General features: G+C 42.8%; 1 protein-coding gene across 4 annotated transcripts in view; it reads left to right on the plus strand.

Moving 5' to 3' along the window:
• Positions 1-12,734, plus strand: part of LOC144717809 (stromal membrane-associated protein 1-like) — a 37,224-nt gene extending 24,490 nt beyond the window's left edge. For all 4 annotated transcript variants that reach the window (XM_078593472.1, XM_078593473.1, XM_078593474.1 and 1 more), the window contains 4 exons: positions 1,791-1,912; positions 8,567-8,735; positions 9,409-9,845; positions 10,750-12,734. In XM_078593472.1, the coding sequence (XP_078449598.1) occupies positions 1,791-1,912; positions 8,567-8,735; positions 9,409-9,845; positions 10,750-10,887 (866 nt within the window). In that variant the 3' untranslated portion in view covers positions 10,888-12,734. The remainder of the gene's footprint in view (positions 1-1,790; positions 1,913-8,566; positions 8,736-9,408; positions 9,846-10,749) is intronic.
• The last annotated feature ends 4,738 nt before the right edge of the window (positions 12,735-17,472 follow it).

Below are 17,472 nucleotides of genomic sequence, written 5' to 3' on the forward strand. Positions count from 1 at the left end.
AACTGTTCCTTATTCCAAACTAGCATTGGGCAGTGCTCATTTTCATTGACGGTCCTGAGCCAGTGATGAAAATGCCACGTTCTTATGATGGGAGCCGGTTTGTATGTTGCATCAACCACTCTTGAAGTTTCTGCAAAGTTGTAATGATTTTATCGACACTAGAGGGATGACAGGCTGCATATGTAGCAGTGTTGGTAACACACTGATAAATTGAAAAAATAGGCACATCCTGTGATTCCAGATACTCTGAGTGCATGAGATTAGGTGCATAATCCTGCAGTCAGACAATCTGTGATGCACATCTGAGACATTTCCTTTCCAGTGGCTGAGTCACTGCTTGTGTTGTGACATTTGTAGGTTTCATTTACACACAGCACAAAACCAGCCTCCCATATGCCGCACGTTTCTCGCTTAGAATTTCTTTCATTAAAACATTCTCTTAGAGGTTCCAAGGAAACACAATTGTGGAAAGTTGTTAGTATACTAGAAAGCATTCATTTGGCAGCAGAATTGCACAGAAACATGCCATCGTACAGATCAACATCAATCGTAATTTTTAACTAAATATAAAAACACAGTTTTTGGTCTTTATTGGTGCTGATGTTAATTTCGTAACAAAAAACATCTTGCATAGATTATCATGATATGAACATTCTTTATTTTATGAATATTGTGTTAAGTATAACAAAAAAATGCTGCCACTTTTCAATCCACTACTGGCATTGCAGAAGTAGTTTTGTGATGTCCACTTCTAAGGGCCATTCTTTAACGTGGGAGGTTGCACTCCTGTTTGAGATTTCCTAACGGATTCTTAATTTCACGAGATTCTGCAGCAGCACAACATTTGGGATACAATTTTGGTGGGGGGGGGGATAACCAGTTCATCAATATAATATATCATATCGCGAATGTTTGGAGGGCAACTTGAAAAGTAATATAGTATATACTCATTTTTCACAGTAACAGTCTAATTAATTACCTTTCCAAGTACTTGAATTTAATATGCAGAATATTGGATTGGTTTAATGTCTAAAATATCAGGCTTTATTTTAGTGATGTATACAGTTGCTGCTAATATTATTGCATGAACCCAAAATGTTGATAACATATAATTGTTTTGTAATCATCTTTTATCAATATCAGGTTGATCATGAAAAATAATCAACTGGTTAATGTAATAGTAATTGAATTGCACACTAGAAACAATTATAGTACAATATTACAGGATCTTCTTTATTGCAAAGAGTAACTTCCCAACACTGGTTTACAAAAGTCAGTGCTCTGTTTTGTGACTGCTTAGAACCCGGGCCATCACAGGCCCATTACAAGGGAAACCTGGGACAATGAAATCCAAGACTATACTACAATTTAGTGGCAAAACTAGAAAAGCAGTCCATATGAGTCAGAGTAGGGGTGATGTCACATCAAAGAGCATATCTTCTGTGTTGGTTTTTTGGATGTGTGTATTCAACCTGGGCTTGTATAAACAAGGCAAATCTTGAGCCTGTTTCACCTTCATTGTATTTAAGAGAAACTTCCCTGCTTGCCTGTATACTATTTTCTAAAATATTTGCGCGAATACATTTGCTTAAGCCAATTCACCAACCATAGGACACGCACTGCTGTAATGGTGAATCACACGAAACAATAGAATACTTTTGCATACAAGCACCGTAGGTGTCAGGCATGTGATGATGTAAGCGTTTCTCCCTTGTGTGTAAACCAATCCGCCTTAGTGCATCCCTCTTGTGTGTAAACCAATCAACCAAAGATGCTGCTTCTCGTTTCAGATGCACAAGGGTGGCACAGCGAAGGATCCGCTGTGCCCAATGGGACGGGTGGTGGAATGGGAAGTGACCTGGATATTTTTGGTCCCATGGTTTCCAACCCCCTGCCAGTGTCCACCAGTCAGGTATGCTAAGTGGAATGAGGATATATATTTTGGCATGTGTTATTTTGACATATTGTAATGCTTTGCATGTCACCAGAGCCAGTTCCGTGTCATCTTGGCAAGTTTTTGCAACTCCACATGTTTTCAATGGCACCTATCCTGTCACAAGCACTGTGGTAACGTTACCAACACTTATTGACATTTGACCGCTGTTGCAGTAGTTGTCCGATGTAGACACCAGTTTCTACCAAAGGAATCTAGAATATCCCCCACTATGGGCTGTTGGCTGAGATGAGCCTGTCCAAGGTTCAGTTGAGTACATTCACGTTTTTTTACGTTTGGGAAAGGATTCATATCCAGGCATAGTGGAATACATCTGCGATCCATTGCTTTTGAAGTTTATCAAACTCGGCCCACTGGGCTGTGAGATGGCTAATGGATAATCGCAGAGAAGGTGGTGGGTCTGTGAACCTGCCTGTCATTGTTGCCCTGCCCACCGAATGCGTGAATTGTCTTTGAGTACTCTGGTTTCATTGCAAAAAAAAACCTCATTAAAATGGAAATTGGCTAACAATCTCAATGACGGATCCGCCTTAAAAAAATATTGACATTCCACAAAGACTTTTCTGGTGAAATAAATTACATCATTATTACGGAAGCGTATCATGTGACAACACAGAAAAACGCAATGCATGCTGGGATCAGACCAAAATGCTAATTGTTTCAATTTCACTAAAAGAAAATTGGTTACTGGAGCCGAATATGCAGTACAGATAATTAATCTCAATGTGCTAAAAAATATATATATTGAAATTTCAATGTTGGTTTGGAAGTGTTTTGAATTCCTCCCTATTTGCAATCACTTGATCTAGAATAAAAACCTACATTGTTGCATTGCATTTGAAATCAGTTATTACTGAAGGTGGTGGAGAATAAAACAGGCAGAATTGGTGCTGTATATATAATTAATGATTCACAAGTATGCTCTTCGAGGAATTGGCTATTGAGAAAACCAGCAGCCATGTGGTTTTTGTACAAAGATAGTGTTTGATGCGGATTTCATTGCCATTACCAACTGTATTTAATGAGTGTCACTTATGGGGGCATATTTTTGAAGCCTTTGACTAAAACATCACCCCCCTTTAAATTATTGCTTATGAAGATGATTTTGTTACGTAAGGATTGGTCGTCTGCACACTATAGATTTAGAGCTTTTGGAAACCAAACAATTGTTGTTGCATGCTGTTTTGAACAATTTCAATGATAACACTATGTAACACAATTTGTGTTCCTAGGTAGTAAGTGTTATTTCGTAAATGCATATGCCTAAAAAGTATAGAAAATGGCTATTATTCCCCACAAACTTTACTTTTGTGACCAGGACAGTGATATTTTGAAATGTACCTATTTTCAATGAGAAAACGGGCGAATTTGTGTCTTTCGTTCACATAAAGTCAGACAAAAACAACATGAATCAAAATTAACATGTATTTATAATAAAATTATACAAATTACTACAAAAGATTTAGAAGTGAGTCATTTTTCGAGATTTACGATTATATTGTAAATCACTTTCACGAATCAGCCCCCAAATGTAGTCTCCCATCATGTTCTCGTTATACTGTCCTTGGTAGCGGCGTTCAAAGTCCAGTATATCCTGGTGGAAGCGCTCATCTTGCTCCTCCGAGTACGCGCCCATGTTCTCCTTGAATTTATGAAGATGAGCATCAAGGGTATGGACTTTGAGGGACATCCTACAGCCCATTGTGCCGTAGTTCTTCACCAGAGTCTCAACCAGCTCCACATAGTTTTCGACCTTGTGATTGCCCAGGAAGCCACGAACCACTGCGACAAAGTTATTCCAAGCCGCTTTCTCCTTACTAGTGAGCTTCTTGGGGAATTCATTGCACTCCAGGATCTTCATTATCTGTGGTCCGATGAAGACACCGGCTTTGACCTTTGCCTCAGACAGCTTAGGGAAGAAGTCTTGAAGGTACTTGAAGGCTGCCGACTCCTTACCTACAGCTTTGACAAATTGTTTCATAAAGCCCAATTTGATGTGCAGTGGTGGCATCAGCACCTTCCGGGGGTCCACCAGTGGTTTTCACTTGACGTTGTTCCTCCCCGCAGAGAACTCGGTCCGCTGTGGCCAGTCCCGTGTGTGGTAGTGTTCTGGAACTAAACTGAATGGATGGGCTTAAGGCCCTGTATTTATACTCCTATTTATATTACTGGAAAGTTCTAGAATGTTCTAGAAGTTATTCCAAGTTCACCCAGCACTGAATCTATCTGGAATGTTCTGGAAAATCGGTAAATTTCAAAAGATAAATGTCCTGGTCACATAAGCAAAGTTTGTGGGGAATAATAGCCATTTTCTGTACTTTTGAGGCGTAAGCAATTAAGAAATAATACTTACTACCCAGGAACAAAAAAAATTTGTTCAGTGTAATCATTCCAAAAAAAAAATCAACGTTCTATACATGACCCTGAAAAAAGGATTTTGCGAATATAAAAGGCTTATATTTAACTAAACACAATAGCCAAGTACTGCCTCGATGAATCACATTAGGGAAGTGTTTAATGTTAAAATAACTTTTAAATTCCCAACCAATAGACCTTCCAGGTTAGTGCTTTTGCTGTTGAAAAACTAGCTCCTGCTATTAGAATGTGGAAATTCTGACAGTAACCCAGGTCCACCATAGTAGATGCCTCATACCCTACACACTTACACTAGAACAGGTTATACCATATTCAGGGAATGCTGCTGGGTGATCCAATGTGATGGGCAAGACACTACTGTTCCTATAACACGATGCAGCAACAACAGCAAGAACCATAGTAGTGGCAGTAATGAGAAAGGTGTAAATTTTCCTGAACAGTTGAGTTCTACAAAGTTGGAAAGACAAGAAGGGATGGAGTTCCAAAGCCGGTACGATGAGAGTACCAGGATGAGAAATATTCCTGAAATTAGGGCAGCTGTACACAGTGCAGATGTGAGGCGTCAACCAGTGTGAGACAGCATCCTAGCAATAAGAGATGGAATCACATAACTCCTGAGATCAATTACCATGATAGTAGTGGTACACATGCGATGAGAGAAGTTGTCATAACAACCTTGATAGCAGTAGAGACCTAAGAAACCGATCAATGATGAGAGAAGCTGAGATGGTATTATAGGGAGTTTCATCTATGTGTAATAAAAGACTCGGACGCTTCTCTCTGTCCTGTGTCCTTTATTTGGGTTCGATCTCTTTTCCTCACGGTACTCCCCTATAAACTCTCCACTCTGCAGCCCCAGGCTGCTGTCGCTCACGTAGCCCAAACTTCCTCCTAGCAGCCCCGCTGCTGTCACGTCGTGCAGACCCCTGCTGCCGACTCCTCCCTTGCAGACCCGCTGCTCTCTGCAGCCTCCTCGCTGCTCCTCCTGCCCCGGGGTCGGTCACCGTTGGCCGACGGTGCCGATCCTCGTGGCTCGGGTGTGTGGCGACCTCGCCACTCTCTCTCACCCTTCGCCCTGCGTGGCCTCTCACTTTTCCCAGTCCCCGATCACTCCCGACTGCTTCCGGTTACCCCCCTTATAGACCCTTACCCTCTCCCCCACGTGACGTAACTCCTCCCCCCATGACGTCACTTCCGGGAGGTCGTTTACGCCCGCATTACATATGTTTGGTTTTGTGGTCTTGGGAGGGCATAGGAATGTCCATTCGAAATTCAGTGGAGTCGTGTTGGGGAGCCAACATTGAATCAACCACTTCAAGCACCTATTGTAATGCTGTAAAATAACATTCACAGAATCCCTGTGATGTTTTCAGTACACAGGAATGCAACTCCAGCAGGTAGATACAAGGCAGCAAGTAAAGTTGTTTAAACTAGTCTTTATGAAAGCATATCTCCACGCCAGTGGCACACGGGTTAAAGCCCACATCTCATAGTTGCCATTGATGCGTTGCAGAAACACCGTGAATAAGACAATCTTTGGTGGAGACACCCCACTTACTCACTGGACAATACAGTGGTTTGCATGCAGAGCTGTGTCGTAGGTGTATTTTTTGGTTTTCATTATCATACCTGACATAGTTCCAGCAGGTTTTGTTAAAATGTCAGTCGGAAATGTGTTACGCGTGCAACGTGGCGTTGCCTTGGGGGTTGTTGAGTAAATTCCTGCAAGAGCAGAGTTCCCGGGTTCCTGTGGTTTTTATTCATGCGTTCCTTTGCATACTTCTTAGCTCTGTATGGTATGTACATATGCAGCCCTTTTATTGTCAGTCCCTTGCCAGATGAAGGCCTTTCCTCGCCCTGTGGGTCGTGTGGATTGTTTAACCAAACTCGACCACGCTGGTCAGTTGGTGAAGGTGAGGAGTGTAGACGGAGACGAGTTCAGTACAATGGATTTTTATGCACTTCCCTTTGCTGACATCTCAGCCCCCATACCGAGACGAGTCAAGTTTAATCTGATCGTTCGCAACCTGGATTATTCATGACTATGTATTGGGGGATTTCTATGGATTCTGGCATCGTTTGAGCATTGTTCTTTCATATGCTTGGGTTTTCTCTGGACATTAGGTTCATTACATGTTAAAGAACAAATTGTCTGTATATCAGAATTATACCCAGTGCTACTTACTTGTTCATGTGGGTGGGCTTTATCCGGCTACTCCCAGTTTCATCCTACATACAAAACACCCTTAAAGGCATTGGCCAAACATCCCAATGTAGAACGCGCCTTTAAAAGTGTTTTGAAACTCATTGTGGCATCTGTATATAAATAAATGACACAGTTATTTATACATGCGCATGTCATTCATGTTACTCATGGTTATTTTGTTGACTTTGATTAATCTTATTTACATCACAAAGCAGCAAAATATATATAAGTCCACAAAAACAATTCCATTTCCCAAGCAATGCACTAAAGCTCATTTTCCTTGATGGCCCAGAGCCACTTATGGAAATTCCACATTGCAATGGTGCAGCCAGTATGTCCGTAGTATGACTACCTCCGATTAGCACGGTTGGCCACGTATGGTGCGAATAAAGTTCAACATACATATATGACTGTACAGTAATACAATAGGTCACCGTAGAATAGTCCTACAAATTTATTTGCCATGTGACAATGCGTAAAATGCTTATTGGGACAGAGCTGCTGACGTGGCGAAGGGTGTGTGCGCATACACAGTTCTGCACGCGTGCCTGACTCATGAGTAAAACCAGGGTTGGGAGTTTTTGTTCTTCTGACAGATGTGACCCTGATGTATGACGCGACTCCACAGACACTCGCTGAAGCCACCAACCACCGCCCCTTGATTACTTGGCAGTGATTAAATGAATGTTAACCCAAGGCAATGTAACCACTGTAAATTAAATGAAGCTGTGACCGATTTAGTTGGTGCTCCATTATCGAACCAAGTGAGATTAAGTTGATATTTGTGATCTCTCCTCATAAAGATATGACATTTCCTTATGTAATGTCAATTGTTCGTTTCGACATTAATAGCTAACATATGGTGCCACTTGTATTGCTGCTGGCCTTGAGGTTATGGATCTTGTGGAGGTAAATATTTACCTACAGGCTTTAGAAATAAAGACAAATTACATTTTTTGCAATTGTATGTGTGTGCACTTGCATGTGTTTTTGCGCACGTGTATATGTGTGTGCTTTCGTTTGTGTGTGTGTGTACATCTTTGTATTTTGTGCGTATGTGTGTTTGAGTGTGCATGTATATGTGGGGAGCGGTAGATTAGCGTTTAGTGCGTTGTGCTATGAACACGGCGACCTGAGTTTTAGTCCCGCTCACGGCAACCAACACCAGTGATGATAATTATCTGAACCGGTTCTGAGCCTCCACTAGGTCGACTCAGCCGCAAATGAGTACCTGGTGCAGTGTGTAAAGACATCACCACTGGGGAGACAAAGGCAGTCGGGCGTGGTGCTGGCCACCCACCCCCTCATGTGCTGTGCCGGCCTTAATAGGTGCTTGCTTAACAGCACTTGCCCCAAACAGTCTGTTAAGGCTATACAGGGGATTTTTGTCTGCATCTATATATGGAGAGTTGCAGCATAGTGGTTACTGCACTGCGATACAAATCCTTTAACCTGAATTCTATTTCGGTGACAAATATCTGAATCGGTCCTGGACCTTCCTGAGGGCGACTCGTTATTATATGAGTATCTGGTGCGGTGTTTAAACATCGGCATTTGGGAGACAAAGGCGGCCGGGGATAGTTCTCGCCCCCCACCCCCTCGTGTACCATGTAGGCTTTAAAAGCGCTAACACCACTTACACCAACAGTCTGTTAAAGGCTATATGTGGGATCTTGTCTTTGTTGTATATGTGTGGAGAATAGGCTTCCATTGGTTAGCACAGTATGCAATTATGCTGGCTGCTTGAGTGATTTCCGGTCATGAATAACATAAGCAGTGGAAGTGATTTATTCACCCATCTTGGCCATTCTGTAGGTTAACCCACATTTTTTTGAATACCTGATGCTGTGTGTGGACATCATTATTCTTGAGACAAAGGCAGCCAGTCATTCTCATGGCCTTATATATCTTTTGTGTGCTGTGACAGCCTTAGTCGGTCCTCGCTGATAGCACCAACATCTATGTGGGGGATCTTTGTCTTTGCTTGTGTTTGAATGTGCATGTGTGCTGTGCCTTCCTCCGCTCTGTAGGACTCAACAGGAATGCCTACATCAGAAAGTGCTGACAGTGGCAGTAACAGCGACCTGAGTCTTTTCTCCGAGGCTGCGGCCAAGGCAGAGGATGCCGCCAAGAAACCCCTCACCAAGGACTCCATCATGTCCCTGTACGGCCCAGTGCCCAGCCAGAACCTCAATCAAGGTAGTGGCATCATTGATGCAAAAGTACAACTCGTGCTCAGGTCATGGCCAATTCCCATAGCTCATTTGTGCATTGCAGACTGGCCCTTATACATTTCCCTTGCTTATTTGACCACAGATCTCCACCCTCTCCTCACATTTGGTGGAATCTTTCCATCCAAACAAATGCAAGGCTATTAATTATATCAAATCAAAGTGTCTCCACTATCGAGTGAGTGTTGGGCATTGCTTGATATTTGTTGAAACCAGTGGTGGAAGTGTCACATTTTAATACCAGGATTTAGTCTCTTCATAAAGATGAACATTATTTATGTAACCAGTGCTCTTTCCTGGAATTATAAAGTAGTGTTATTTTATGGACATAGGAGGGACGATGATCAGTTCTATTTTATGCATGTGAAACGTGTTTGGACCAGGTGCCAAAACATGTCTTTGTTTTTCTATTTGTGTTTCTTTTTCGGTGTGTCACTCTTAATTGTTTGCTCTGTGTCCGTCTAAGGCCGCAACTAGAACTCCTCATCTCCCATTTGCACACAGCTCCCACTAACCATTGCAGTGGCTTTCAAATTATGATAACAGTCTAAGCACTATAGTAAGACCAGAAATGAACAGCTGTTTGCGCACACATCTGCTTAATCCTTCTCGAACCCCACTCTCTGTGCCGCCAAACGCAGGCATGTACTACGCTCCGACCCCCAGCGCTGCATACGCACAGCAGTCGCAGCTCGCCGCATCGTACGGCCAGCCTCCTGTGGGTTACGGAGCTCCCGGCAGCATGACGCAGCAGCAGCAAATGCAGCAACAGCAGCAGCAACAAGCCATGGTGGGCCTAATGGCACAGCAGCAGGCCATGGCTGGTCTAATGGCTCAGCAGCAACAGGTGCACCAGCAGCAGGTGCTGGCGGGGGTAATGGCGCAGCAGCAGATGGCTGGGGTGATGGCGGGCGTGCCGAATGGATACGGTCCCAATGCAGGGGCAGTGACGCCGGCAATGATGGGCCTGAGTGTGGGGCCTGGCATGGTGGGAGGGCAGCACGGGATGGTGGCACAGCCCGTGTATGGTATGGCCCCACAGATGAACGCTGCTGCTCACCAGTGGAATGTCAACCAGGTGAGATGTACTTTATTTGCGTGGCGTGTGTGTGTGGAGCGTGTGTGCTTGCGTGCAGTGGGGAACGGTGATCCAGTCACCTGTATACTGCTGTGAGTCCAGCAGCCCGAGTTTTATTCCCAGCCATGGGAAATGTCAGTTGGCAAGCTTTGCCTAAGTTGACTAAGCCTTAAATGATTACCTGGTGCAGTGGATAAACATCAGAAGTTAGGAAGTCGGCAGTGACCGAGCGTGGTGCGATAACACGACGTTGTGCGCAGTGACGGCCTTAAGTGCTCACTCGTAGCACTGCCCCAACAGATCTGTTCAGGCTCTATGGGGATTATTCTGTTATGTGCCAATTTTTGCACGTTTGCATGTAATTTTCTACATTTGTATGTAAACATATCCTATGTGTGTTTACTTTTTGTTTATGCATTTGAATGTAAATGGGAAGGTGCGTATTTTACGGTGGTTAGTGCGCTGCGCTACAAACCTGGCGGCCCAGGTTTGATTCCCGCTCATGGTCAACACCAGTGACGATATCTGAACCGGTCTTGGGCCTCTCCTAGGTCGACTCATCCCTTAAAATGAGTACCTGGTGTGGGGTGTAAACATCCCCTCTGGGGAGACAAAGGTGGATGGTTGTGGTACTGGCCACCCACCTTCTTGTGTGTCATGCCAGCCGTCATAGATGCTCGCTAACAGTACTTGCCCCAACAGTCTTTTAAGGCTTTACAGGGGAACGTTGTCTCTTTGTCTTTGTATTTTTCGGTGTGCACCCATGTATGTGCATTTGTTTGGGGGGTTTGTATGTGTGCATCACCCAGTGGTGGGGACGGTTCACATGCTTAAATGACCCTCGCTTGTACTTCCCTTATTTTTTTGCATACGTGTGTGCACGTGCGCTTGTTTACCAAACCAGCTGAGTCAACAGATGGCGGGAATGGCGGTGGGTGTGCCTGCTGGTGTCATCGGATACGCGCAGCCTAGCGGTGGTGCAGGTGGCGTCTGGGGCGCCGGAATGGGGACCCAGTCCTTGGCCACGCACACCTGGAAATAGCGGAAGCTGCCCCGACGCACCACCAGCCCTTCCTTACCCTCATCCAATCAGCATCATTTACCCGCCAAGGACTTGCCCGTACAGTATGCTGGCCAGCTGGACTCAGTGTGTCTTGAGAAACACGGGTGCTCACCACCTGGGCACTGTCACCCACGCACCACCTTGCACTATTACACACGCCTGACAATCACACACACACCCACCCACGCACCACCTTGGATAAACACACAGTCTGGCAGTATCTCATACACTACCTACAACATTTGTATTCCACAATTGTTTGCAGAAGAAATCCTGTGAAAACATTCCATCATTGGGGCATCGACGTATCGTGTTGCTGGTGCTGGAGGTCCTGCTGTAGGTACTGGTTTTCGTCCTGGGGCTGATGGTGGCGCTGCTAGTGTTGCAGGCACTGGGCAAGTCAATTTATGGGTAAACGCAACCACATAGAGCCATCCTATCCCCATGTACACAGGTGTACAGTAATGCTATATATGAATATACAATATATTATTTTTAGACAAATATGCCACCATGTAATTCTTTCTCACGTGTGCTACATTCTGACACCCTGTTTAGTGGTCTTGGGCTATCGGGCGTCCAGAATTTGTGCATGCGTAGTGGGGTGGGGGCTTTTGTAGACAGACGTACCCACATGTGTCGGAGCAACACAGACACATACAGCGCGCGCTGCTTGTGTACCGGGCAGCATTGTGGGGGAAGTGCACCGCACAAGGATTATAAAACGTGCCCATCGTACGGTCCGTGACATTGCCCAGCATGCTGTCCTTTTGAGGTCCTTTGTGCTTTCCAATAATGTTCCAACCAAGTTTGTCGGTCACATGTTAAATAAAGAGGCAAAGGAATTTAATGTAACTAGAATAATCTCCACTGTGGAAGGTGTGTTCTGTCTAGCTTTGATTTTTGCGAGCCTTTGTAGAGAGGTTTGTTTGCTGTGATGCCACTGCCTTCGGAATTTGTACATGGGGACTAGGTTGTCGCTCTAAACTTAACTTTACCAAAGCATGTTGGGATTAAAATTAAAACAGTGAAATTATTATAAAGACGTGTGTTTAACAAATAGCGTGTGCTTTAAAAAGTCACGGAGTCTGCTCAAACAGCCTTTAGGTAGTACACATCCTCCATTGGCAATCCTGAGCCAGTCATGAAAATTCCACGTTCATTTTGCATGATCCAGGCTTCTAATCGAACAATCGCTGTTTAAACAGACTGATGTGAGAATGGACAACCAAGCTTATTGAAAGTGCTTTGTAAAAGCCAGAGATGTGAGTTTGCTGACTGATTTTATTAAGACACGGCCTTGAGTTGCTGGTGTTGCCCCCTTAGACAATATCTTTCTGCATTCTGCTCAGCTACGGTTGGCTGTCATTGTCAAGAATTTTGCACAGTTGTGCAAAGCCTTGCTATTGTGTGTGAGCAGCACAGGCTTTTGTGTGTATCAACAGCTATGGTTCTTTTATTACATCTACCAGCTGGTAATTGTCATGTTGAGCTATGTAACGGATTTTTTTTCTTGTTTGACATTGTAAGAAAATGTATTGCCGTGTCTGATAATTGTTTAATGTGGAAATTATAAATACAAAAACATAAGTGGGGGTCAGTAAATGTCTTCACTTTGATCAATGTTGCGATCTTGTACAGAAATCAGTTTGTTATATGAGAGATCTGCCAGTGGTTATTGATTTTTGTTCTGCAAAAATAGTTAGGCATGTGTCATTCCCCATGTCCGTACGATTGAGCACATGCTTGTATATGTACTATCCATTAACGTGTAGACATCATGGTAAGAAATTAAATTAAAACAAAATTAGTACTATGTACAGCATGTCCTTGTATAGTACATTGTTGTATGGGCAAGTCAAAGTATCTCCCTGTTCGTACAAGTATTGGGGTGGTGCTGCTCATCTCTGTTGGCAGTCCTGAATCACATTCCAGTGACAAGGGTCAGTTCCTTTACAGCACGACCACTGTTTATTTTTTCTCCAGAGTGGTCGGCATTTTATTGACCCCAGAGGGATGAAGGGGCTGAGTGGATTTCACGGCCAATATTTGAAGTCGCGACCCACCAATTTGCAAGTTGGGCACTTAACTGGAGCACCACCTGTCCAGATAATGTATGCTTGGGTCTACACACAAACACACTATGTGCACCTTTCCATAACACCAACTCATTTGTGTTTGTAAACTTGAAACTATTTTTGCTGAACAGATCTAAATTATAAGCTTAAGATAAGCTTAAGAGGTAAAGACTTGATGCATGATGGCTGAATCAAGCTTATACAATGATTTAAATTTGTCTAATTTCCTATTGCATATTTTATAAATCTGTACGATTTCTGTAGCAGAAAGTTCATTTTATATTGTTTTTGTAGCATATGCTTCCTGTGTATTACATATATAGACACTTAAATCAGTTATTTAAATTGTAATTTGCGATGGTTAACCATTGCATTGTTTTGAGGGGGGAGGTACTTGAGGGGCTTCTTCAAAGCAGTGGCTGTCAAAAGGGACATTGCCTGCCAAGAGCATGTGCACGCTTGGCAGCAATTGTGTACAAGACAACATGTAAACGTGTGAGCCATATGCTAAGTTTGCACATTTGTAATTTGGTTTCTTGGGATTTGGTAGCATTGCACCAATAAAAAAAAGTATCGGTTTGTGTCCCTTTTAAGCCAGCATTGTTCGGTGCCTTACTTCCATTGGCAATCCTGAGCCAGTGGTGAAAATTGGACATTCCTTGGTTGGGAACCAAGTCTCTCCACAGGATGACCACTGTTGTTGACCTCCATTGACCATATTGTGCAGCCTTCCTGCTTGATACCGATTTCAATGACCCCAGTTGGATGATTTTCCTACAATAGCTGTCTGCACTATTTCTCATTGACAACAGCATGGAGATGGCCCTCTATGGGAACTGGGCTTAACGTACGTGCCTAAAACCCAGTTCTTGATGGTGTACAGCAAATACATTGTTCGAATCGAGGTACAAATATTCTGGCATGGTAGTTTGACGCACAAACGAATTGGTGCAAGTTAAAAGTCGCTACCGGGGTGTCAGCTCTTCCCATTATACCTTCGGGGTGAATACAATTATACGAGTACAACTTCATAGGAAGTCAACAGTGGTCGTTATAATCAACAGACTGGACCTTGTAGGAATGTGGAATTTCTGTCACTGGCTTAAGACCAGAAATCGAGTTGAGCACCACCCACAATAATTGTATGGTCGTGGAGTAATAGTATGAGTGTGCACTTGACTTTGTTTCTAATAAAACACCTTACGATGGAGTGTCTGGTGACTTATGAAATTTTATTGAAGGTTTTGGCCATTGTCAGTTGCATTCGTTAAGTTGTTAGGGTAATTTAGAGAATGCCATGTATTCTGGTATTGGCTATTGAGACACATTTATTCAACGTAATTGTCTTTTATGGTTAGCTAAATTTTGCTTAATATCTTAAGGCCAATCCTAGGAATCCTTATTTAGACCTTGTTAAGCGAGTATAGGCATCTTGCTACGATACAGATATTTTGTGGTGGCCGCACATGCCCTTAACACTGACTTGGGAGATTGAATTGGTGGATCGTTCAGAGATGGAAATGCTGAATCGTACCCAGTTGCAGTGTAATAATTCACTGTAACAAAAACATATTCCCTGGGTAGTAAGTGTTATTTTCTAATTGCTTATGCCTCAAAAGTACAGAAAATGGCTATTTTTACCCACAAACTTTGCTTTTGTGACCAGGACTGTGATATTTTGAAATGTACTTATTTTCAATGTGAAAACGTGTGCATTTCTGTAATTCCTTCACAAAGTCCTGGTCACAAAACAAAGTTTGTGGGGAATAATAGCCATTTTATATACTTTTTTGGCACAACCAATTAAAACATAATACTACCCAGGGACAAAAATCGTGTTACATCTATATATATGTAAAGGAGAGCCGACACAAGATTGCAGGGTTTTCGTCTTTTAATCCTTGTCTCCCATCCACACCTGTCCCCAGCCGTCCCAATCTCGTTCCCGCCCAAGGCCCCCTCTTCCCGCCCGTTCTCCCCTTATATCTCCTCGATCACCCCTCCCACTAGTTCAAGTTCATTTATTAGGTATAGCCCTGTGAGCCATTCAGCTCTTGAATCGGGTGCAACCGCAACAAACAAAAACATGAACAAAAAACATCTTAAAGTGAATATGTGACTAAGTGCAAACAGAAAATCCAAGAAAAGACAGCAAATATTGCAGAAAAAACACCGTACACCAACGCTGTGTGCAAAAATCCCAGTGGGATGCAAGTCAAACAACAACAACAACAACCACAAGACAGCTTAGATTAAGGCCATCAGTCTAACTCTGTACTACAACAAACAAACATGGCTAAACCAATACACTTTTCGAAATCACCAAAATAAAGCCATGAAAGCAATGAAAAAGCAATCATAGGAACTGTGACAGAATTTTCACAATAAATGGCATAAACAACATGTACTACCAAAACCCTGCAGCCATAGCTGGCTGCATGAGTCACTCCACCTTTAAGATCAGCACACTAAATCAAAACACAGGTCATACTTTGTAGCGATCATCCGGAGCGAAACATTTTATTTTAGGTCACTGAATAGCACTGGCAGCTAGGGGTGTACAACTCCTCTAGAGCAGTTTTGAGTGAAGATCTCATAGGTAGTGACTCAAGTTTCAATTTATTGGCAACAGCATTCCAGACCCTGGGGGCATCAATAGCAAAGGCCCTTCCTCCAGTATATGTACGGCAATAGGGAATATTAAGCTGGTAAATGAGTGTAGACCTTAGGTCAAATTTGTTCTTTGAAACAGAGATGAGATCCAGCAGGTAATCTGCAGATTCTTTTGCAAGTACATCATGAATAAATAAGATCTGGTGCACAAGCCGTCGAACATTCAGAGATGTTAAGTTTGACCCAATGTAGAGGTCACAGTGGTGAGTCCTATATGGGCAGTTCAATGCAAATCTTAAGGCCGAGTGATACATTGAGTCAAGCTTCTTCAGTACAGTACTTGGGGCTGATTTATAAACAATGTCACAGTAATCAAGTAGAGGCAGTATGGTAGCTTTAATCAATTCCAAACGGAACATAGGGGGGAAGCAGTGCTTGTGTCGATATAGAAAACCAATTTTAATTTTTGTCTTTTTCCCAATATAATCAATGTGATCTTCAAAATTCAGTTTTGAATCCAGGATGATCCCAAGATACTTATAGATCTTAACTTGCTCTATTTGATCATTATTTAAGGAATGTAATTTGGGGAAAATAACTTCCCGCTTTAGTCCTGGTGAGAAGCATAGCACCTTGGTTTTGGCAGGATTTAGGACTAGTTTAAGAGCAACTAGCTGATGTTGTAGTTTGTTGAAATCACTCTGGAGCTTAGCAATCACGTCATCCGGAGAGCGGCCAGCAGTAATTAGTACCGTGTCATCTGCAAAAAGATTTACCCTGGAATAATCCAGTTCAGTGCCCAAGTCATTTACATAAAGAGAGAACAAGAGGGGGCCGAGAATGGAACCCTGTGGAACCCCTTTTGTTATCTTAACACTGACCTCCAACCATCTGTGAATACAGTTTGGGTGCGAGAAAAGAGGTAATTTTTTAACCATTTTACTGTGTTTTCGGAAAAACCGAGGCAACTTATTTTACTAAGCAGGATGTTGTGGTCTACTGTATCAAAAGCTTTGGACAAGTCAAGAAAAAGACAGGCGCAGTACTGCTTATTATCAAGGCTACTGTAAATGTGATTCATAGAGTCTAATGCAGCAGATGTGGTGCTGTATTTTTTTCGGAACCCAGATTGTTTTAGATGTAATAGATTGTTGGCGTACAGGAAACTGATAATTTGGTAGTTCAATAATTTTTCAAAAATTTTCATCAACGGGGACAAAATTGAGATAGGTCGGTAGTTATTTGGATCATCTTTAGGGCCCCCTTTGTGAAGTGGACGAACATAGGAATGTTTCCATTCTAGAGGAACTGATGCTTCTTTGATGGACAGGTTGAAAATATGGGCTATAGGTTTGTATATTAGGTGACCAACACTTAGTAGAGCAAAGACGGGAATACTATCTGCTCCGGTAGAGGAGGACCCTTTGAGGAAGGACAGTTGTTTCAGAACATTACTTTCGTGGATTGGCTGAAAACTAAATTCGCTTAATGTTTGGATAGGGGTGTAGGAATTTGCATGAGCAGGGGTGACTCCCAATAGATTATCAAATAGGGTACCAGCTTCAGAAAAATGAAGGTTAAAATTGTCAACTATTTTTTGGGGATCTGAAAAATATTCCCCATTTCGGTTAAGCTGAACGGGCAGATGATCTGTTTTGGATGCCTTTTCGATACATTTGATTGTTTTCCAGAAAATCCTGGCATTTCCATGAGATTCAAGGAGAGTAGAAGAGAAGTAGTCATTTTTTGCATGTCGTATTTTTTTGACGCATCTATTCCTTAAAATCCTGTATTCTAGCCAGTCATTAACCAAATTACTTTTCTGAGCACATGCCCAAGCCTTGTCTCTAGTTTTCATGAGTTTTGTAATCAA

This window comes from Lampetra planeri, chromosome 4 (assembly GCF_965212315.1).
Source record: "Lampetra planeri chromosome 4, kcLamPlan1.2.h2, whole genome shotgun sequence".
Taxonomy (NCBI): domain Eukaryota; kingdom Metazoa; phylum Chordata; class Hyperoartia; order Petromyzontiformes; family Petromyzontidae; genus Lampetra; species Lampetra planeri.